The sequence below is a fragment of the Cyprinus carpio genome, chromosome B3 (genome assembly GCF_018340385.1).
Source record: "Cyprinus carpio isolate SPL01 chromosome B3, ASM1834038v1, whole genome shotgun sequence".
Classification (NCBI taxonomy): Eukaryota; Metazoa; Chordata; class Actinopteri; order Cypriniformes; family Cyprinidae; genus Cyprinus; species Cyprinus carpio.
In genome coordinates, this window is record NC_056599.1 from 468,767 (window position 1) to 489,338 (window position 20,572).

At 33.0% G+C, this 20,572-nt stretch overlaps 1 protein-coding gene across 1 annotated transcript in view; it reads left to right on the top strand.

The window, feature by feature from the left end:
• The first annotated feature begins 1,414 nt into the window (after positions 1-1,414).
• Positions 1,415-20,572, top strand: part of LOC122134367 (PH and SEC7 domain-containing protein 1) — a 31,097-nt gene continuing 11,939 nt past the window's right edge. The window contains exons 1-2 of the mRNA XM_042721099.1: positions 1,415-1,696; positions 13,823-14,006. Coding sequence (XP_042577033.1) covers positions 1,415-1,696; positions 13,823-14,006 — 466 coding nt within the window. The remainder of the gene's footprint in view (positions 1,697-13,822; positions 14,007-20,572) is intronic.

The following is a 20,572-nucleotide window of genomic DNA, read 5'->3' on the forward strand; positions in this document are numbered from 1 at the left end:
GAGTCACTGATAAGAAGAGGTGAGCAGAGGACCAAGGGAAATCAGATCAATAGGGCACAATGACAATTTAACACAATTATGAAATGGAAATCGAGTTCAGACTCTAAAGCTGTTTATGTATTTATTGTCTAGCTTGGTGACCACAATTTATTCAATTCAATTTAAGTTTATTTGTATAGCTGTTTTTACGATACAAATCATTGCAAAGCAACTTTACAGAAAATTAAGTTTCTACAATATTTACTAGTAGCTTATCAGTGGTGACTGTCAGTTTATGTGTATACGCAGAAATGTTCGAAAAATCAATAAAAGACGTAAACAAACAGACGATTAACACTATTAACAGACAATTATGCAATCAAACTTAGAGCAAAATGTGGTAGTTCTGTATGTTGTCTCTAGGTTAGCATCATCTGAGATGTCCTCTAAGGGGGTGGCATCATCTCTTCTCAGGTGTTCTGGATCCAGACTGGAGCTTGTGTAAATCATAGTTACAGTGGCAAAACAGAGAAACAAATAGAGACATAAATAGCGAGAGCTGCTATAATTAGTTTAGCCTAAGCTAAAGAATAATAATGCACTTTTGATCAGATATAACTGCAGTCCAAAAATGATGAGAATGATATTTGAATGTTGGCCAAAGAGGTGTGTTTTTAATCTGATTAAAACGAGCGAGTGGTCGAACCCGAACTATCAGGAGGCTATCAGAGTTTGGGGAGCCAACACGGAAAAAGCTCTAAATCCTTAGTGGACTTTCGAGCCTAGGTACTACAACATGTCAAAAGTTTTGTGATTAGGGATGCGTGATGGATGTAGCGTGGTACGGACTAGTTAGGTACGCAGGGAGCTAAACCATTAATTTAATTTATGCCCAAATCCCACAGATCATACAGTTATGTTCTCAATGTTACTAGTGTAAAATCACTATCATTTAATATGTGATCTCCTATAAACTTTGTCATTTAGCTGAAATTCTTTAGAGAACATTTGTTCAACATGTTTTTTTTGGTCCATACATAATTCCCTTACATCAGTTTGTAATGTCTTTGATTATATTATTGATTCCAATGTTTCAAATTATAAGTATGGAGGAAAGGTTGTCGTCAGAACTTGCATACATTTTACTAAGCTTTATACCTATAAATGGTTTTTTGCTTCTTATAGGAAAGAACCAAAGTAAATCTTAATGTGACAGAAATGGTGCTTCCTAGTCTATGTTCTGTTTTGCAATCATTATACAATACTAAAGTGGGTGCAATGGTTCTGTGATGATCTGTACTGAATGTTATGGTAATAAATGATAACACATGCTTGGTAAACAATGAAAATCTTTATTTCCAGTTGAGAGAATTTTTTATTCAGGATTTGGGTATTGTGTTGGAAACTTCATGTTTTATATGAAAATGGGGGGGCCATGTCCACCAGTTGGGCTTCAGGAGTCGTGATGATGCACTTCAGCGCGAGGCGACAGAATGAGATTATATTGTGTGTTTGTCAGAGGAGAGCGAAATCTCCTCGCTTTGCTGCGGACCCAGATTTGGATCAGGAGCTGAGCGAGCGTTTGGGCAGTAATGGACACTCTCAAGTAACGGAAAATCGCGCTAATCCTGGGACGCTGCCAAACGTCTGGCCAAGCGGCCTCTTCAACCCGACGGTTCAGGAAGTGCGACGTTGCGACGTTCATTTGAGTAAAAAAGTGAGTAAATCCTCTTCAAGTGTGTACTTTTAGTTTTATTTAGTATTGTTAGTGCTGTTACTTTATATATGCCAACACTTTACAATTAAAAGTTTACTTTGTTATATTAGTTAATGCATTAACTTACATTGCAGGCAATATGTTTTTACAAGCATTTTTTAACTTTGTTAATGTTAGTTAATTAAGAAAAGTTTGTGTTATTATTAGTTCACAGTGTCATTAATGTTAACAGATTACAGCTTCTGAGCTTAAATGTACTGTAAATGTTAAGATTAATATATTCTACTAGAAGTACTAATTTATTGTTGTTTTGATAAACTAATGGGTAACAAATGAAAACCTTATTTTGAAAGTGTCACCCATACAGACAAGTATTAATATGCGAATGAATTATATAGTGTGTGTGTGTGTGTGTGTGTATGATGTATGTATATATATAGATATATATATAATATTATATTATTATATAATATATTATACTATATATATACTATATATTGTATTATATACTATATATAATATATATATATATTATATATATAGATATATACTGATATAGATATATATATATATATTATATATATAGATAGTAATTAAATAAAATATTTGTTAGTAAACAAATATAGTTTCTTTTCTTAATGAAAAAAATATACTCACACACACTCTATATAATTCATCACATAGTATATTAATACATTTTCTGTTTTTTATCACTTATTATTTTAGTTTACATTTTAGTTATTTTGGTATATGCTTTTGTCATTTGAATAGTTTTTGTATGTTTTTACTATTTCGATTTAGGTTTCATTTATTTTGATTTCCATTTTTAGTACTTCGGCTTGATTCAGTCAGTTGACAAAGTAGACACAATTTTTCATTTTCATTTAGATTTTTCAAATCAGTTTTAATTGCATTTAATTTTGAATACACTCCATAGGCTCCATCGAATTGTTTATTGTTAAAAACGGATATTAAGTTCAATTGCACAAATATATATACTATTCTGTTAACATAGTGTTTCAATTAACAATAAACCACACTGTTGCACATATATTATCAGTATCATTATGCTGTCATTTTTATTCTTGTATATTCTTGACATTTTTATATTATATGCTTTATTTTATTTTGTTTGTCATAAGCAGAGCTAGTCATTATTATTATTATTATATATGATTATAATCTATATTTATTATTATTATTATTATTATTATTATTATTTTTCGAGCACAATAATGAAGTTTCTTTAGAATAATGCATGCTCCGAATCGTTCACAATAAAATCATGAACATGTTAGAAAGTAAATGCAGTCAGATTTGATTTCATGTTGACAAAGAAATCAGTCCTCAGTGATGTTTGAGCATTCTGTCTCTCGGACCTATAGTGGTGTGTCCATCTCTACTTTGTCCTGTGTCCCATGTTATATAATGCAGGTTTTCATGCAGCTTGTATTCTCTGGCTTCGCTTTTATTGCTCACAGTGTCTGATATTTTAAGAGCTCTTTCTCTACTGACAGGTGCATCATGGGAATGTTCATCACAGCAGGTGTTGATCTCTGTACAGGCCTTGGTCGCGTCTGTCACCATTCCTCCCGTGTTCTCACTTGTTTGTTCTGCAATTGTCATCTTCTTTGATCGACTTTTTCATATATGACTCCGTGTTAGCAAATGACTTTTCAGTCGCTCTGGTGGCAGAGGAATATCTGCGCTACTCAAATTTTACTGAAATGACTTTGGACCCAAGCGCTAAGGTCAGTACATGAAAAGTGACTTTCTTTTTGTTTAACTATTTTGAGCTCTGTTTATAATAAAAAATACTATCTCAGATTATTACTTTCGCTTTCAGTTTCTTCTACTTCTAACACGGCACATTAATATTATTCTTTTTTTTTTTTTTTTTTTTTTCAAAAATTATTTTTTTTCATTCTACATTTGTAAGGTTTAATACAATCTGTTTAGTAATATTATACTATATAATAAGTTATGTAATAGTGTGTGTATTATATGATTGCATATAGATAGTGTAATTAATATTATAAATATTAATAAGCAAACAGCTTACTAGTAGAAGTAATTGGATATTAGTGATACTAAAGTATTAACTAAAAAATATGATTTGCATATGTAGAATAATATATGAAATAATATATAAATATTGGACACTCTATGAAGAATTTTATAATGGAATTTTGATTTTTTTTAAATTTCACTAAATTGTTGTCATTTATGTACAATGGCTTTTCATCATTGTTTGATGATGGTCAGGGCATTTATTTAGTTTTGTTTGTGGTTTATCTTCAGGGCAGTTCTACTAGAATTGCTCTTGACGGGCGAGACACAGGAGAGAGAGAGAGAATCTTAGCACACTTTTCCCATACATATGTGCACTGCAAGTTATAATCTCTTTCACTATACTGAAAGGTACAGCTCTCTCTGTGTGTGTGCTGTTGCGTGCGTGTGTGTGTGCATGTGTGTGATGTGTCGCATTTGATAAACAGGCCGTACAAGTGTAAATATGTATTTGTGTTTGTGGTTGTGTCTATCAGACAGTGTCCACACGCTGACCTGCGGCACTTATGCTGCTCAACACAGACCTGCACGGCGCCACGTGAGGCAAACTCTAAAAAAAAATCAAATCACTGTATTCTCACTTCAACATTACAGGAGGACAAGAGCAACAGTTGCATGCAGCAGTGAAGTTTACACATGCATTATGTTTCAAAAGGCTGAGACCACATATTGTTCCAATTTAGGTAAATTTTTAATGGCAAATAATTTAGCTTGTATTTTTATTTCAAGTCTTTGTAATTTAATGTAATTTTTGTTTTAAATTTTCTATATAGATTTGTCTTTATTTACGTGTTTAAGTGATTTTAGTACTTAAATGTAATTTCACAAGTTAACTGTGAAGGCAATATTTTTTTTTGATGTTAGTTTTTTCATCTAATATTTGTTTTTTTATATATATAATTTCTATATTAGCTTTATTTTATTTCAGTTTTTAGTGAGATTTAGCACTTAAACTTAGCTCAGCTATGTTGTGAAGGCAATATTTTGAGCTTTTCATTTGTTTACATTTTTCATCTAATATTGATATATATATAATTTTAAGATTTCTATTTAGCTGTGTTTTAATTTCAGTTTTAATCGATTTCTAAGTTTTTTAAGTTTAGGTATTTTTTACATCTAATATTTACTTGGTTTTATTAATGTTTATTTTAGTTTAGCTTTATTTCAATTACCCAAACAGTTTATTCTTAGTTATAGTATTAGTTAGTTTTTTAGTTAACAAGGTAGCAACGCAACCAGGCAGAGATTTATCATCACTATTGATTTCAGTGTAGGTTTGCAGGTTTTGATGACAGCAATTTTTGATTTATGACAGTAAAAATAAGTTTCTAGTAACTTGCTTTAATAAGGAGTAGTATAATTGTCTGATTCTTAAAACAACATAAACTGCAAAATCCATGTGATAGTTGTAGTTCTTATTTTGCAACTTATGTTTTTAAAAGGGTTTCAGAGATCATGTTGACGTTGTGTAATTTATGCTAAAGGAACAAAACATGGAAAGTCTTGTTAAACTGCTTAATCTAAAAAACCTATTTGAAATTCTAAAGGGGATCCTGTCGTGAATTAGGCACTTCCGGCTTGGCCTACAAATTGACGTTCAACATCTCCGTTGGTTGCCTCAGGAAATATGATTGGCAACATTAAAGTTTGTTTGCAATATTCTCAGTTTTTTAAATAAAAATATAAAAATAATAAAACAGAAAATGCAACTCCTTAAAGTGGTAGTGTAGTCCTATGGAGTTGTAAGCGCTCGTTTAAACCCTTCATCACTGGATAGGAAACGCTTGTGAGATGGACGTTCTGGATGGGATCTTGTGGTCTGTCAATCACTGCTGAATGCTCTGTGCTGCTGGCAGGATATTGAGCTGACCCTGTGCTTTTGTGACAGGGTTTTAGGGGCCTCAGCAAAAACACATGACGCCCTGTTATAAGCCAGACTCACTGCTCGCCATGGTAAACAGGTTTATGGTCCTGATGAGAACTGTGAGCGATGTCCGCTATTGCTGATGACTGAAACTCTCCTCAGTCCACAATATTCAAGATGATGTATTCCAGAGCCTTTCTGCCAGCGTCCAGACATTTATATATTCATGCGCTCGACGATTAAATGTAGGACATTCATGACTGACTTGAGAGATGGCAGAAAATGCTCGACTCTGACTCTTATCTGAAAATGTGCAATAACATTACAAACTTTAAATGCATCATTTGCAGAAATCGGTGACAAAATGTCCCTGGATTATTATTTATTTTTTAAGAAATCTAAGGAACATAATAAAGGGATTTTGAGCTTCCATAAATAAAAATTAGACCTATGCTTTAGATCTAAGCTTTGTCTGCATTATGGCATTGTGCTCATGTACTATTAATCATATTTTCAGTTCTTATTGCAAAAAATGTCAGGAAATTCAACCTGTCCAGTTTACACTTTACAAAATAATAAATTACAATAGAGTAATTACCAACAATAACTATTATATATATATAATATCGTATATATATATATCATATATATATATATAATAATATATATATATATATATATATATCCTATAATATCATATATAGATATATATATATATATACACACAAAAATACACACACACACACACATACAGTATAGATATATTATATATATATATATATAATATATTATATATAATATATATATATATATATATATATATATATATATATATATATATACATAGATAATAAAATATTTAAAAACGATTTAAATATTTTATACATTAAATATTTGTACTATTTCTGTTTATAGTTGCAAATGCAAAAATTTCCTCATTTTTGGTTTTGTTTCTCATGTAATTATATTTATTTATTTCATTATATTTTATTTTGGTTTAGCTTTTCATAAAAAGTCTTTTCGCTTTTATTTCATATTCAGGTTTTAGTAATTTCAGTATTTAAAATCATAACATGTTGTCTTTGCAACTAACTGGAAAATAAGTTTGTTATATTTTATATTTTAAGTATATTTTATTTTTAGAAAATTTTATAACCTATCTAATCTTTTTAAAAAGTATTTAAGATGTATATTATTGGACCCTGGAGCACAAAACGCAGTCTTTAAGCTCCGGGGTATGATTTGTAGCATAGCCAAAGTATACATTTGTATGGGTCATAACTTCTCGATTTTTCTTATATTGCACAAAAATCATGTGGGGATTTTAAATAAAGATCATGTTCCATGCCGATATTTGTTAAATTTTTGACCGTAAAATATATCAAACGTAATTTTCTGAGTTTAGTATAATGTATTGATAAGACTTCATTTAGACAATGTGTAAAGAGATTTTATCAGTATTTAGATTTTTTTGCACCCCTCAAGATTCCAGATTTTCAAATAGTTGTATCTCAGGACAAATATTGTCATATCCTAAACAACCATACATCAACTAGAGACGCTTTTATTCAGCTTTCAGATAATGTATAAATATCACAATGAAAACATTGGACACTTAACGATGGTTTTGTGGCAGGGTCACGATGTATTTAATAATATATTTTATATTGTATTGCTTTATAGGAGTAAGAATATTTTCTTTCACAATACACTGGGGTAACACTGGAAAAACAATCAAGTGATTAATTGCACATTTTAATTATTATTATAGCTTATATTATTCTCTATGTAGACTGAGTGTGGTGTGTGTGTGTGTGTGTTTATGTGTAGTGGTGTATATATATATATATATTATTATTCGTTCGTGAGATAAATGTTACCAACGTTCTTTTAGTCAGGTTGGGTTCTGGTGTGTTACCGTGCAGATGAAGGTGGACTAATGCCAGCTCGTTTATACGTGGTGTGTGGATGGCTCTTTTCTGTTGGCAGAATGTTGGCAAGGCGAATGTCCTGCACTCAGTTCATTTCGGGAATCTGGAAAGACCCTAAACAGCGGCAATTGATTTCCCTAAAGAACTCCTCAAGGTGATGTTTTGTACTGTGTATTTCCTAAATATTCGTCCTTAATAAAGCAGTATTTTGAAACTTATTTTTTGCATATTTATTACTGATGGTTAAATTTTCCACAGATTTTGAAGGAAAGCCTGTCAATAGATCGTTTTAGTAGATGATTAGAGAGTGTGGTTGTGTGTGTGTTTGGCACGTGTTGATGGTGTGTAACCACTTGTGTGGTCATGCGATTAAGCTGTGCTATTATAGCGTGTTCAGCGCTGTGGCGTGTGATTTTGATGCAGTGGGAGATCTGTTGTCCCTTTGGGAAGTGCCAATAAACATCTTCAGTAGGTCATTTATTGTTTATATTTTAGTATAGTGCTTTTAATGTCATTGGTAGGGGAAAACGGGTTGGTTTGCTATCCATTCATTTAACCCTTGCATGCACATTCTGAAACAATCAGATGAGTTCTTGAGTAATACTGTAATGAGCCCTAAACGGGGTTTAGATTGTTGGTTGTGGTATCGAGCGAACACGTTGTTGTTTGTTTTATTTGTTGTTGTTGTTCTCTAACAATTTACATTTTTATTTGTTTTTTGTTTTTTTTAAGGGGAGTAAGAATATGGTACATGCAGTGGGTTACCGGGGGAAGGAGAATTTAAATGTTGCTTTAATTGTCATTTAAAGAACATCCACAAGTGGAAAAAATAAAAAAATAATAATAATCTATGATTTGTGTTTGGATTGGGTATTTAATATTTTTATAGTCATACGCGTGTATATATATGATATTATGTATTGTATGTTCGTATATAGATGTATATGTTATGTATCTATATTTGGATGTGTTAGTAGGGGGTATGTACTAGTGATATTAGTTTGTAATGTTGTCTGGTGTTTTTGTCTATGTACGATGTGTATAGGGCATAGAGTATTTGTATATATGTATTTGTATGTGGTTATATTTGTTATGATATATGTTTTATAACTATGTGTGTGTGTCGTTACGTATTTGATGTTTTGTTACAATGTAGGAAAATGTTTTATGGTAATGTTATGGGTTGCTTGTATAGTGTATAGTCAAATGTTTTGTGTGAAGTATATTCATTTATGGGTTTTCCCATGAAACGTGGTGATTGGTGGTGTTCGATTTGTTATGTTTTTTTTGCTGCTTAAGTGATTTACAGCATTGTGTGTGTATTAGTTGGTCGATGTGTGTGGTGGTGTTGACATTTGGTAGTCTGAAGGTTAGGTTGAACGTGTTGCATTGTTGGTGATACTGTTTTGTACTGCAACAAATGCAGTCAGCAAGTTCCATATGAAAAATGTTTATACTGTGCACATTATACATAGTGTATAATACAGTAATAGATAGAAAGAGAATTTTGATAGCATGCTATTCTGAACATAGCTAACAATGTTTTTTGGTTTGCACCGACCCATCCGTAAATAATGGCCTCTTTGCAAATCCGCATCGCATTGTGACTGGAAAAAAGAAGAAAATCCTGTTTTCCGTGGCATGAATCCTTTGAAATCTCTGTGCTCTGTTAAAGTCGCAGCAGTGAGCTCTATTTTAGGAGCTGCTTGTGTTTCACAGTCCTTCATCTTGTTTGATGAAAAACACTGACTCTCGCTGGGGACAGAAACCGTCTTGAAGAGCGATAGACGACGCGAGGGAGAGCCGATGGACGATCGGTCATGTGTTCTTTGTGTTCATGCCAACTGTTTTAAATCCGTCTCTATGGTTTTATGAACGACCTTTCTTTTCTCTCTCTCTTTCAACTTCTCTTTCCTTATATGTGCGATCCTGTTTCAGTCCCTTGCAACAATCAGTTATTCTCAAGACTTGCCTCCTACTCGTTCTGGTTTTCTTCATTTAAACTCAACAAGCTGAGCAGGGCAGCTTACATAAGCACATTTCACACTCTTTATAAAGCAAAGCTGTTATTGGTGGGTTGCCTAATTATTGGACGAACAGGGTTATGTTTAATATGTAAAAGGGATGTTGTTTTGGCTTCTTAGAGTTTGATGTGGATGAGCTACTTTCAGAGGACGATTGTACCACACACCAGAGAGGCACACAGCAGGAACAATTGTATACTTGATTGTTTGATGTTGCTAGAGTTGCTATTGAAATTGTAAAGTTGCTGTTTTTTGTTTTTAATCATGGGTTTTGATGTGATTAATAAAGCCACAGAAGTAAAAAAATTAAATAATAATTAAATAAATAAAAAGAAAAAAATTAAATAATAATTGCTTAAAAAATTCCCCTTTTTAGGTGTGGGTTCTTGTGGATGTTTTTTTTTAGTCGTTAAATTTTTACTTTTTAGTATGGTTTTATTAAAAAAAAAAAATATATCTGGGTAATTTATATACACCTACATACATACACATACACACATACATTATATATATATAGATGAGAGGTTATGTTCCTATTACAGTTTGAGCGGCTCAGTGCATCTGTTTTTTATTTAGCCTTGTTGAATATGATAATTTTAATATTAATATATACAAAATTTGATATATAATAATTTATACATTTAGGAATTATTAATTTTATTTGAATAACTATAGTATTCCTATTACAAAATTGTATCTAAGGTTATAGTGTTTATACTTAGTAATAATTGTTTAATTACATACCCAATATAATAATTTTATACTGTGTTATAGTTTAATTTAGAGTGTGTATTTTGTTGCGTTATAATGTTGATATAAATTTTGTTTGATAACTATTATATCAGTTTATGGAAACTTGTAAAATTAATTGTTTTTGGTTCTGTGTTTTATTTTAGAGTCTAGGTGTTTTTTAAGTTTATTCATTAAAAATAATTTAGAATATCTATATTCTTTTATAAATGATTTTGTATAGAAGTATAAGTGTGTGATGTGTGTTTTTTTTTTTGTTTTTCTCCACTGCTAATGGACACCAGGCACTTCAGAGGGTTAAAGCAAGCGATGTATTTGTTCACTGCACTTTGTTTAGTCAAAAATCACATTAGTTTACATTGAGACACATCAGTGATGGAAAAAATGAGGTCAAATGCACAGATTCTGTGTCTTTGTGCATTGACGGGAGGCGAAATGTATTTAATTTCAGTGGTTGAAAGAACGTTTGGAGTTTGTGACTGTGTTCGCACACGTGTGTTGGTGTGTGGGGCTTTTGCACACAATGGTTGAAGAGTGCTTGAAGTTGCATCGTCGTCATGGAGACGCATAGGGGAGGGACTTTTGGCTGTTTGGCATCGGATAGGGTGGTCATGGGCTGACGGCGACCCATTAACTGCAAGTCAGTCTGTGTGTGGAAGATTGACGGGACGTGGACGGAGGGTTGTTTAAACAATTAGCTCTTTCCTTGTTGAACAAATTCACTGATGTAGACCGAGCGGTAATCGCTTTGTTCAAATTTACACGGCCGTCCGGGGGTGGACGTGTATCGTCAGTCACCTGACCACAGCATGATTTTCGCTATTCTGACTGAGAGACAGAAATATCATCCAGGCCAATGACATTGCTTGGAGGATGTCAGCAATAATTCATGCTTTTTTTTTTTCTGTTGTGTTGTTTCAAGTTTGTTTGTGGTGAAAAACAGTTCGAGTTTAATGTTTTTTGTTTTGTTAAAATGTTTGTTTAAGTTTGATATTTAAATTTTGTTTCATTAAAGCAAAAGGAAAAACAAAAACGCATTTGCAACATTCATTATTAGTGTAAGTACTTCAACATGTGTTTATTCAAGTATGTGTTTAAAATGCTAGTCTTTGATATTAAATATTTGGAGTAATATTGTAGGATGTTTTAAAACTATAAAAAATTGCAGGATTCACTTCTGCCCAAAGATATGTTTTTGAATGTTCAGTATGATGAATAATAATTTAACAATCAATTTAAAATGGCATTTGCAGTGTAAGCGATTATTTCGTAAGAATCAAGATCATAGTTGTAAATTTGTCATAAAAATTTATCACTATTTTTTATACAGTATTAATAAAGTTTTTTTTACAAGGTAATATGTGCTTCTCTTTGTATCATTAAATCAGAAAAAAAAAACTGCTTTGCTCACGGTAGTCTCAAAGTTTAGATATCTGTCATAAGAGGAGATATGTAATTAATTAATCTTTGTAATAATCTAATACACACATATATGTGTGTGTATGTGTATTTTTAATAAAAATTGTGTATTTTATTAATATTTAATATTTAATCATTTCTCTTTGCATATTTAATGTGCTGACATAATCCAAATATATGAAGTAAAATTGGTTGAGAAAGAGAACACATTAGCGTTAAATATGCATACAAAAAACTGATAAATCTAATGAAATCAGCCAAGAAGGTCATGCTGTATTTCTCCCCAAAATCAAAAGAAAAAAATCTCATTGCCATTACTGCAATACATTAAAAATAAGAATTACATATATATATATTTAAATTATGGTGAGCTGGATGTTTTACTGAGCTTCACCCCTCAATGCTTTTTTTTATAGACTGTATTTTTTTATAGGACCTATTTCGCCCAGTCCACACTTGTAGTGTTTATGAAGTTGTGCGTGTCTTGTGTGTTCATTCTCTCTCCATAAAATTCCATAATTCCATGTTCTGTACCTCTCGCTGTCCACCTATGAGCCACAAGTGCTGAATATTAATCACAGATTCAATGCGAAGTGAGCCGAGGTCTGTGTGTGTTGTGTGTGTGTGTGGTGTGTGTGTGTGTGTTTGAGCGGAGCTGGAATAACTGTGATTGGCTGCCTGACAACCTGAAAAAAGACGATGAGAGAGGCTTGCAGCCTCGTCGAGTATTCTCTGAGATTTAGAGACTAGTTCCATATTGCGGAGTCCTGAAAGATTAAAACAGAACGGCAAAAGACGAGTTCTAGAGCAAGTGGGCATTTTTAGATCGTACATGGACCTGTATCCGTGACTCAGTTTTGAGGGAGACCGGGAATCCCAAACGCACGTTCCAACAAAAAAACCATCAGACATATTATGGATCCCAGATGGACTGACGGATAAATCAATTGCACAGACGGAGTGAGTGCCACATTTTTCTGAAAGCGCCTTTGCGTCATTCTTGGCTGTATACGAAAGCAAACCAGCTCGAGCTCCCAAAGCAACAGGCTCTCATCTGTCTTCCTCTCGGATTGTTTTTCTGGGTGTTTTTTTTTTTTTTTGGCCATTGCAGTGCTGAATTTGGCTCGTCGTTTGAAGCTGCTGCAGGTGTGGGGATTCCTGTGTGCCGCGCTGACCGCCTCTGTTTGTGTCTTTTGTGAGGGCATTGTGTGTGTCCATTTCATGTTTTCTACCCGGTTCCATTCGCCTCATTCATCATGCCGGTCCCGGCTGTTCTTTCACACTCTTGGGAAAGCTTTACTTGCCATCTGTGGATCACTGTGTGTGTGTGTGATGGGTTTGGCACTCGCTGGTGGCAATGTTTAGCAAGTAGAAGTTAGTGTAGTGTAAGCCTCCTTTACATGTGTTCAGAGTCCGCACACAGGGATTATATCGTACGCTTTCAAGATCACTGTCCTTTTTATTTTGCTTCTGAATTACTTGATTCTCCAGGGGGTTTTTTAGCGGCTCACACATGTAACGTGTAATGTTTTGTGATATTGTCCTACAGATGGTCGCAGACTCCCTGTTGCATTGCTGAACACGTTTCAGATTACTTTTCATGTTTATTGGATGTTAAAGAATTATGGTCTCAAGCCATATATAGATGTACAGTGATCGCAAAGACCACAAATCTGTGCTGGACTTACAAACCTGATTCAAAAAAGACTCATAGCACTTATATTTGCAGTTACCTCGTCTATTAAAGGAGGAAGCCATGTTGGGTTTTTTCATATGTTTCTCTGTATGAAGATCACATTCATGCATTTGGCAGATGCTTTTATCCAAAGTGTTACTTGCACATTGCTATTGATGTGATTTTAAAGTCAGTTCTTGCTTTATTGGAAATTCGAACCCCATGACCTACGGGGAAGACCTTTTAAGCTTTTTTTAGTTGAATATTTGATGAAAAACATCAGTCGGAGACTCAGTCTGAAGACACCAAAATCCACCTGGAGTTGATTATTTCCATAGTGCACTACAGTTTTCAGAGAACATGTGATTGGATCAGTGAACAGTCTGCACTCAGCGGCCACGCTTGCGCTCCCGCTCGCTCTGCTCGGTTCGATACGGGCGAGATTTCCGTATGATGGACCCATTCCGTTACCCACGAACGCCCAGATCCAGATCACTCAAACCTCTGGTGTTTCCGGACCTCCTGGGAAAAGCTCAAGATGGGACAGAACCACCCACAGGCCCTCAAGGAGGAAGGGGTAAACCATTGTCTCGTATCACTTACCTGGTCATCTTTTATCCTGCTCACCTAGTCATCTGTGCCAAAAAATGACATAGACTGGACCATGCAAATATCATGCTCTCCACTTCTGATCAGATACAGCTCTGATTTTGTGTTTTTTAAAGACCATACACTCTTTAAAAATTAAGGTTCTTTAATGGGATTACTGGTTTCATGAAGAACCTTTAAACATCCATAGAACCCTTCCATTCCACAGAAGGTTCTTTAGTGAAATAGGATCTTAAAATGTTCTGTGCGCTAAAAAAAAACATTGTTCTTTTAAGCAACTGCTCACTGAAAGTTATTTGTGGAGGCCTTTTTTTTTCTATGACATGCTATGCTGCAAATCAGCCCTTTGGGAATACTTATTTTAAGAGGTGTATAAGAGTGTAGTGTACTTTTAGGAGTACAGTAGCTTCATAGATTGCCTCAAAGTACTACTATGAAGCTAAAGAAAACTTTCTATCTCTATCTGAATTGGTTTTTGCCTCTGTGTGTGTTTGAAATGAGTCAATGGAGATTTGTTTGTGCCCTGAAGGACTGAGAGGCGTAAATTTGCTCTCTGTTGCTGCTGAATTTCTAATACACAGTGAGATATTATTAGCTTTCATGCTGAGGTTACTTTTTTCTAGATGAAAGGACGTGTGGAGGGAGTAATATGCTTATTAAAGGCTTTCTCTCATGCATGACTTGGTAAGTTTTGACCATCTAAATTAGGACATAGCATAGACTTTTATTGCTTTTATATACATCTTATAATGATCTCTCAGCCAAATCATACAGCTATGCTTTTTAGAATAAAAAACAAAAAAAACACATTTATTTAATTTCAGAATCATTTTTGTCTTTGAGATTGTGTGCAATATAGGCACAGTCTTTGACTCTGTCAGAGAATCAGTGTAGATAATTAATTTGCTAACCCAGGATTCCACTGTGACGCAGGTGTTTGATGCCTGACGTCCACACAGACTCGTCATTTACACCGATGATGTGTCGGTAAAGTGCTAATGTTCAGTAGGAGACCACACCTACAACAGCTAACACCATCTGGGATTTGGGTTTTTTTTGTTTTAATTTTACCAAAATCGAAGCTTTTATTCAAATAGATTTTATTTGAATTTATGTTTTTTTATTTTTTTTTTATTTTAATTTATATATTTTTTTTTATTTATATATTATTAATTAATTAATATATTAATTTAAATATTAATTTATTTTAATTTGTTAATATTTTAAATATATATATATTTTTTTACATTTATTTTTCATTGGTGTTATATGCTGTTGTAGAAACACTACAAAACCCCAAACATGGTTAATATTGATCTATTTCTCTATTCTTTTGGTTATAAATTTTTCTTATATATATCAAAGTTATGGTTGGAAAAGGTTTGGATTCTTGGTTGTAGCGTTAAAATTGATGCTCAACTGATTGGACTGTCCAGGTATTGATGTGGCTTGATGTCAGAATGACATGTATTTGTGTAGACAGTGTGACTATCAGATGTTTATTTCAAGACTCGTCATCTGTCACAGTCTGATTATGATGCCACTAACAGCAGAATATATATATGACGCAACTCATACGCCAGTCTATGAAACCAAACACAGTCATTTACAGCTCAGGTGTGACTTACTGACTGTACTGTCTCTCTCGTCCTCGTCTCTCTCTCTCTTCTCTCTCTATCTCATCTCTCTCTCTCTCTCTCTCTCTCTCCTCTGACTCTCCAGGCTCCTGTACAACTCTATTAAAAATGAAAAGCTGCAGTGGACAATGAAGTTGTGTTTCTTCTTTTCTGCTTTCAACCAGTTAAAACGACTGTAAGGTTTTGCAACTAGAAGCAATGTGTTACTACCAAAACTACCCACGAGTCCGACTAATTTTATCATTATCGTCAACCGGAAAGAACACATTAACATGGTAACCATCGTTGTTCCTCCAAAATAGCAGAGTTAATACAGCTCCTGTCAGTATTATTCATATATTCGGAAATATATGAAGTGATTGTTTGCTTATAAAAACAAGTTATTTGTTTTTTCATGTGGTTGTATTGTTTAGGTGGTTGCTACATTCAAAGCCAATATTAAATTAAAAGATTATGTGGTTTTGAATTAGCATTTAAAATTTCCACGTTTCAACATAAAAAAAGACTAAGTAAGTAAAGAAGGTGTTGATCAGTGTATAAGATTACAATTTTGGATTTATTGATGCTAAATATATAAAACCTGGTATTGTGTTTTTAAAACACAATTTGTATTACCCGAAATCTGACTCTGTTTGATATGATATGATAAACTTTCATGAGAAATGATGGAAATCTTAGTCATTCTCTATTAGAATCTTGTGGTGCAGATCCAAATGGGATGAAAAATGTTTTATGCACAAATATATAAATATATAGTTATTTAGTATAATTGAGATACTGTTATAGTTTTAATGGATATTTAGAATTAGTTTTTATCCTGTTTCAATTTTAGTTAAAGTTTTAGGAATTTAATTCTAGTTTTTAGTTTTATTTCAGTTTTTCGGTTTAGGGTTATTTTACGTACATTGTTAAAACAATAAAAATGAGACGTCGTTGCCTTGAAACAAAATGTGAAGGATGATAAAAAATTAAGCTGTTTATTTTATTTATTGTGTAGTTTTTGTTAACTATAATATATAAAATATGAAATTTACACTTAAATATTGTTTCCAATTCTGGTTTCTATGCTTTCCCGTAAGTATCTAGATATGCAGTATCCTCTTATTTTTTTTTGCCCAGTTTATCATCTAGCTGGATGAAATTGCATGTTCCCCCATCACTTTTGGAAAGTAATTTCTTTGTTTTAATAGTGATGCTTTATACTTGTAATAAAAATAAAGATTGTTGCCATAGTAAAATTTTCACAAGAAACGAGAGTAATGCCACAAATCATACATAGTGAAAGGAAAGGCAGGGTTTTAGTGTTTCACATGCATTAGATACGTGTGTTGTTTTTTTGCTAGGAACAATAAGTGTGGGTGAATACAGAGGAGAGGAATAGCCAGCACACACACACCCACCAATTAAAAGACCCTGGCTTTCTGAGCGCCGTTGCTATGGTTACGAGCTCCATGGATACCACTGCATAGGTTTTACGGCTCGGCTGCCTGTTCTGTCGATATGGAATTCAACCTCCACTCGCCCTCTCCTCTCTCCGCACCGGAGCCCTAACCTCGGTTCTCATGTTCCAACACTCATCCCAATCCGTGCACCCACACAACGCCACCGCGCTCTTTTAAAGGGTCCCGCTCGCATCCTTGAGCAAAGGTGAACCCACAGACTCCTACTGCAGCTCGCTCCCAAAATAGCCTCACTGTCCCTCCTTGAGCTCATGAACAAGAGCACAGCCAAAAAAAAACACTTGGCCATCCGCATTGAGCCGCTCAAGACTCGGATTCTGACAGTCTGGTGCATGTGCTTTCATGCTGTTTAATTAATTATTAGCATGTGAATTCTGCTGATGTTAATGAGTCACCAGAGGTAATGTTGTCTAGCTGGCTGATGTAGGTGGGGTTATTGTCAAAACTGTGAGAATGACTTGCATGCATTGATTAGAATGAGTTCAAAAAGATCTGACCGTTTAAAAACGTCGGATGTCGAGCAAAAGTGTGTCTCTCTGATTGTATAGCTGTCATTATAGCTAGAATACTTAATTCTGAGTTGATCAGTAATGAGTTTAAGCAGTAAAATATTTTTTTTTAAAAAAATTATTTTCATAGTCTTTTCACATTAAATTTGACTTACTGCATTTTAAGTGCACTTTAAAAAGTTTGGGGTCGGTAAGATTTTTTTCATGATTTGAAAACAGTCTCTTTTACTCTTTAATTTAATTAAAAATACAGAAAACATCTTAAATATTATTACAATTTAATTCTGTATTGTGTAAAGGCAATTTTATTTCTGTTGATTCGCACTGAATTTTCAGCATCATTACTGCATCTTCCCGTGTCACTGAATCTTCAGAAATCATTGTAATATGATGATTTACTGCTCGAGAAGCATTGCTGATTATTATCAATGTTGAAAACAGTTGTGCTGATTCATATTTTTGTGAAAACTGTGATGCATTTAACTTTTCAGGAATCACAGATGAATAGAAAGTTCAAAAGAACAGCATTTATTTGAAATAGAAATCTTTTGTAACATTCATCACAATGTCATATAATGATCAATACTCAAGTCATTTTACCACGTCTGAGAGGGAGAAAAGAACAGAGACCGGAACAGATAGAGACAGATTCTAGAGGAAATGAATAGAAAGTTCAAAAGAACAGCATTGATTTATAATAAAAATCTTGCATTATAAATGTCTTTGTCACTTTTGATCCATTTAACGTGAACAATTTAATAAAAGTAATCATTACTTTAAAAAATATTTTGAACAGTAGTGTACATTTACTGTAAACTAAATTATTACAAATTAAATTAATTTGCAATAACTAAAGTTAATTTAAAAAATAATTAAAATGTACTATTATTTGTACTGTATTTTATGTTTCAATTGAACAATTTTAATATAATTAACTGCAAATAGTTATTTGGATGTAATAATGGAAACAATAGATAAATAAAAGCATAAATATCCAGATTTGAGGTGTATATCGAATATCTCCCAAGGGATTAAAATGCCACCCCTGCCATCTAACACTTTCTTTCAGTCATGTGTTGTGTTTGATCTGGAGTCAGCTGTGAGATTACTGTCATTAGTCTCTCTGTGGCAGCACCATCAGTCCTGCTGTAATGGCTCTGGCTAAATTTATTCTTTAGGTTGCGTTTTTTTCTCCATCCGTCCTACGACCATCCGTCCTCTCTCTCCCTCTTTCTCTCTTCCTCCCTCTCTCCCTCTCCCCCTTTTGTGCAGACAGTTACTAGGCAACAGGATTGGGGTTTTATTTTTATTGTAAGTGCTGAGTGTGATTGTGATTGTGTTTTTTTTTTATTTTATTTTAGTGCACACATAATCAGGCTGCTTTTCACATCATTTGTCATTTTAATATTGATTTATGAACACAGTGGTGTGCGTGTGATAATTATTCACTCAATTTGACATCGCGGAGAGATTCAGGTGAATATATTCAGAATATTGAATATATTAAACATAGACTCTATATATAGAAAGAATATATATATATATATATATATATATATATATATATATAAACGCTACTCCCAAAGTAAATGTGAATGGTGTTTGCATGTGCATAATATTACCACCATAATACTAGTTTAGATTGAAATTTTGAATTAGTTTTTTTTTATTTCATTTCCTGTTTTTATTTTCATTTTAGTTAGTTATAGTGTTTTTATGATTTTTAGTATTTAAAAAATCTTTTTTAATATGTCCATTTAGTTTTGAATAATTTTTGTTTTTGTTTTTGTTTTAGTTATTTTAGTACTTTAACTTTAACTTAAACTGTTTTATAGCTGCCACAACTAAAAATTAGATGCACAATTCACTTACTGCCTGTTTGCATTTATTTATTTAGTTAGTTTATTTATCGTTTTTATGTAAAAATAATCACTTAGTACCTGAAAGAACTAAAGCAAAATTACTAAAAACTTGGAATCCAAATAATTACTAATTAACATTATTTAAATTTCTAAAAAGAGTTGATTTATTTTATTTTTATTTATTTTATTATTTTTTTACTTTTATTTACTTAAACTTTGTTTATTTACTGAAATGAATGAATAAAGCCTTTGTTCCTGAATAAAAAAAAAAAAGAAAAAAAGAATTAAAATCACTAAACATGGCCTGGATATTATGTTGACCACAATATATAGTAGTATATGTATTTCTATACAGACTTTTTGAAAACATTTTATTTTTTGTTGACTCTCATAGTTATGAAACATATCTAAAACCTAATTAAGTTAAAAGTATGTTTGTTATTTAAAAGAGAGAGAGAGAGAGAGAAAAGCTCATGAAATGGTTCTGCTAATGTAAAAACTTATGGAAGAGCTTTGTTTTATAGATAAAAATATACATTAAAAAAAAGCTTGAGGTAATTTTTTAGATGTCTATTAAAAATAATTTAAGTATAAAAACATGGGCTCAGAGTTAATCAGTATTGAACTTTTTTTTAAGTATAAAAATAAGTATTTTAAGTTTGGATAAGTGTTATCAGAGTTAATCAGTATTGAACAGCGCTGAAGTTTTTTTTTTTTCATCGTCATCTCTGTTTTTGTGTGGAATGGTGGCTGGGACAGCTGCTGGGTCATCTTCTGGTGTGGTGTAGGTTGAGCTGAAGTTTTTTGTGCTCTTTTATTGTTGCCGTCTCGTGATTTCCAGGTTGGTGTCTTTTGCAGGGACTAGGTGGCGTCTCTCCCCTGAGAAACATCACTTGTGGACGGGGCGGCGGTGTGATCTGCGTCCTTTTCTCTGAGAAAGAAAGACACCATTAAAGGTGTCTCTTAACCGACCTCAGACATTCGATGTGTGTGTTCACGAGAAATATTACACCTCAGAGTGTACAGAATGTGGCGAGAGACCTCATAACAGCCCGAGAAAGACAAG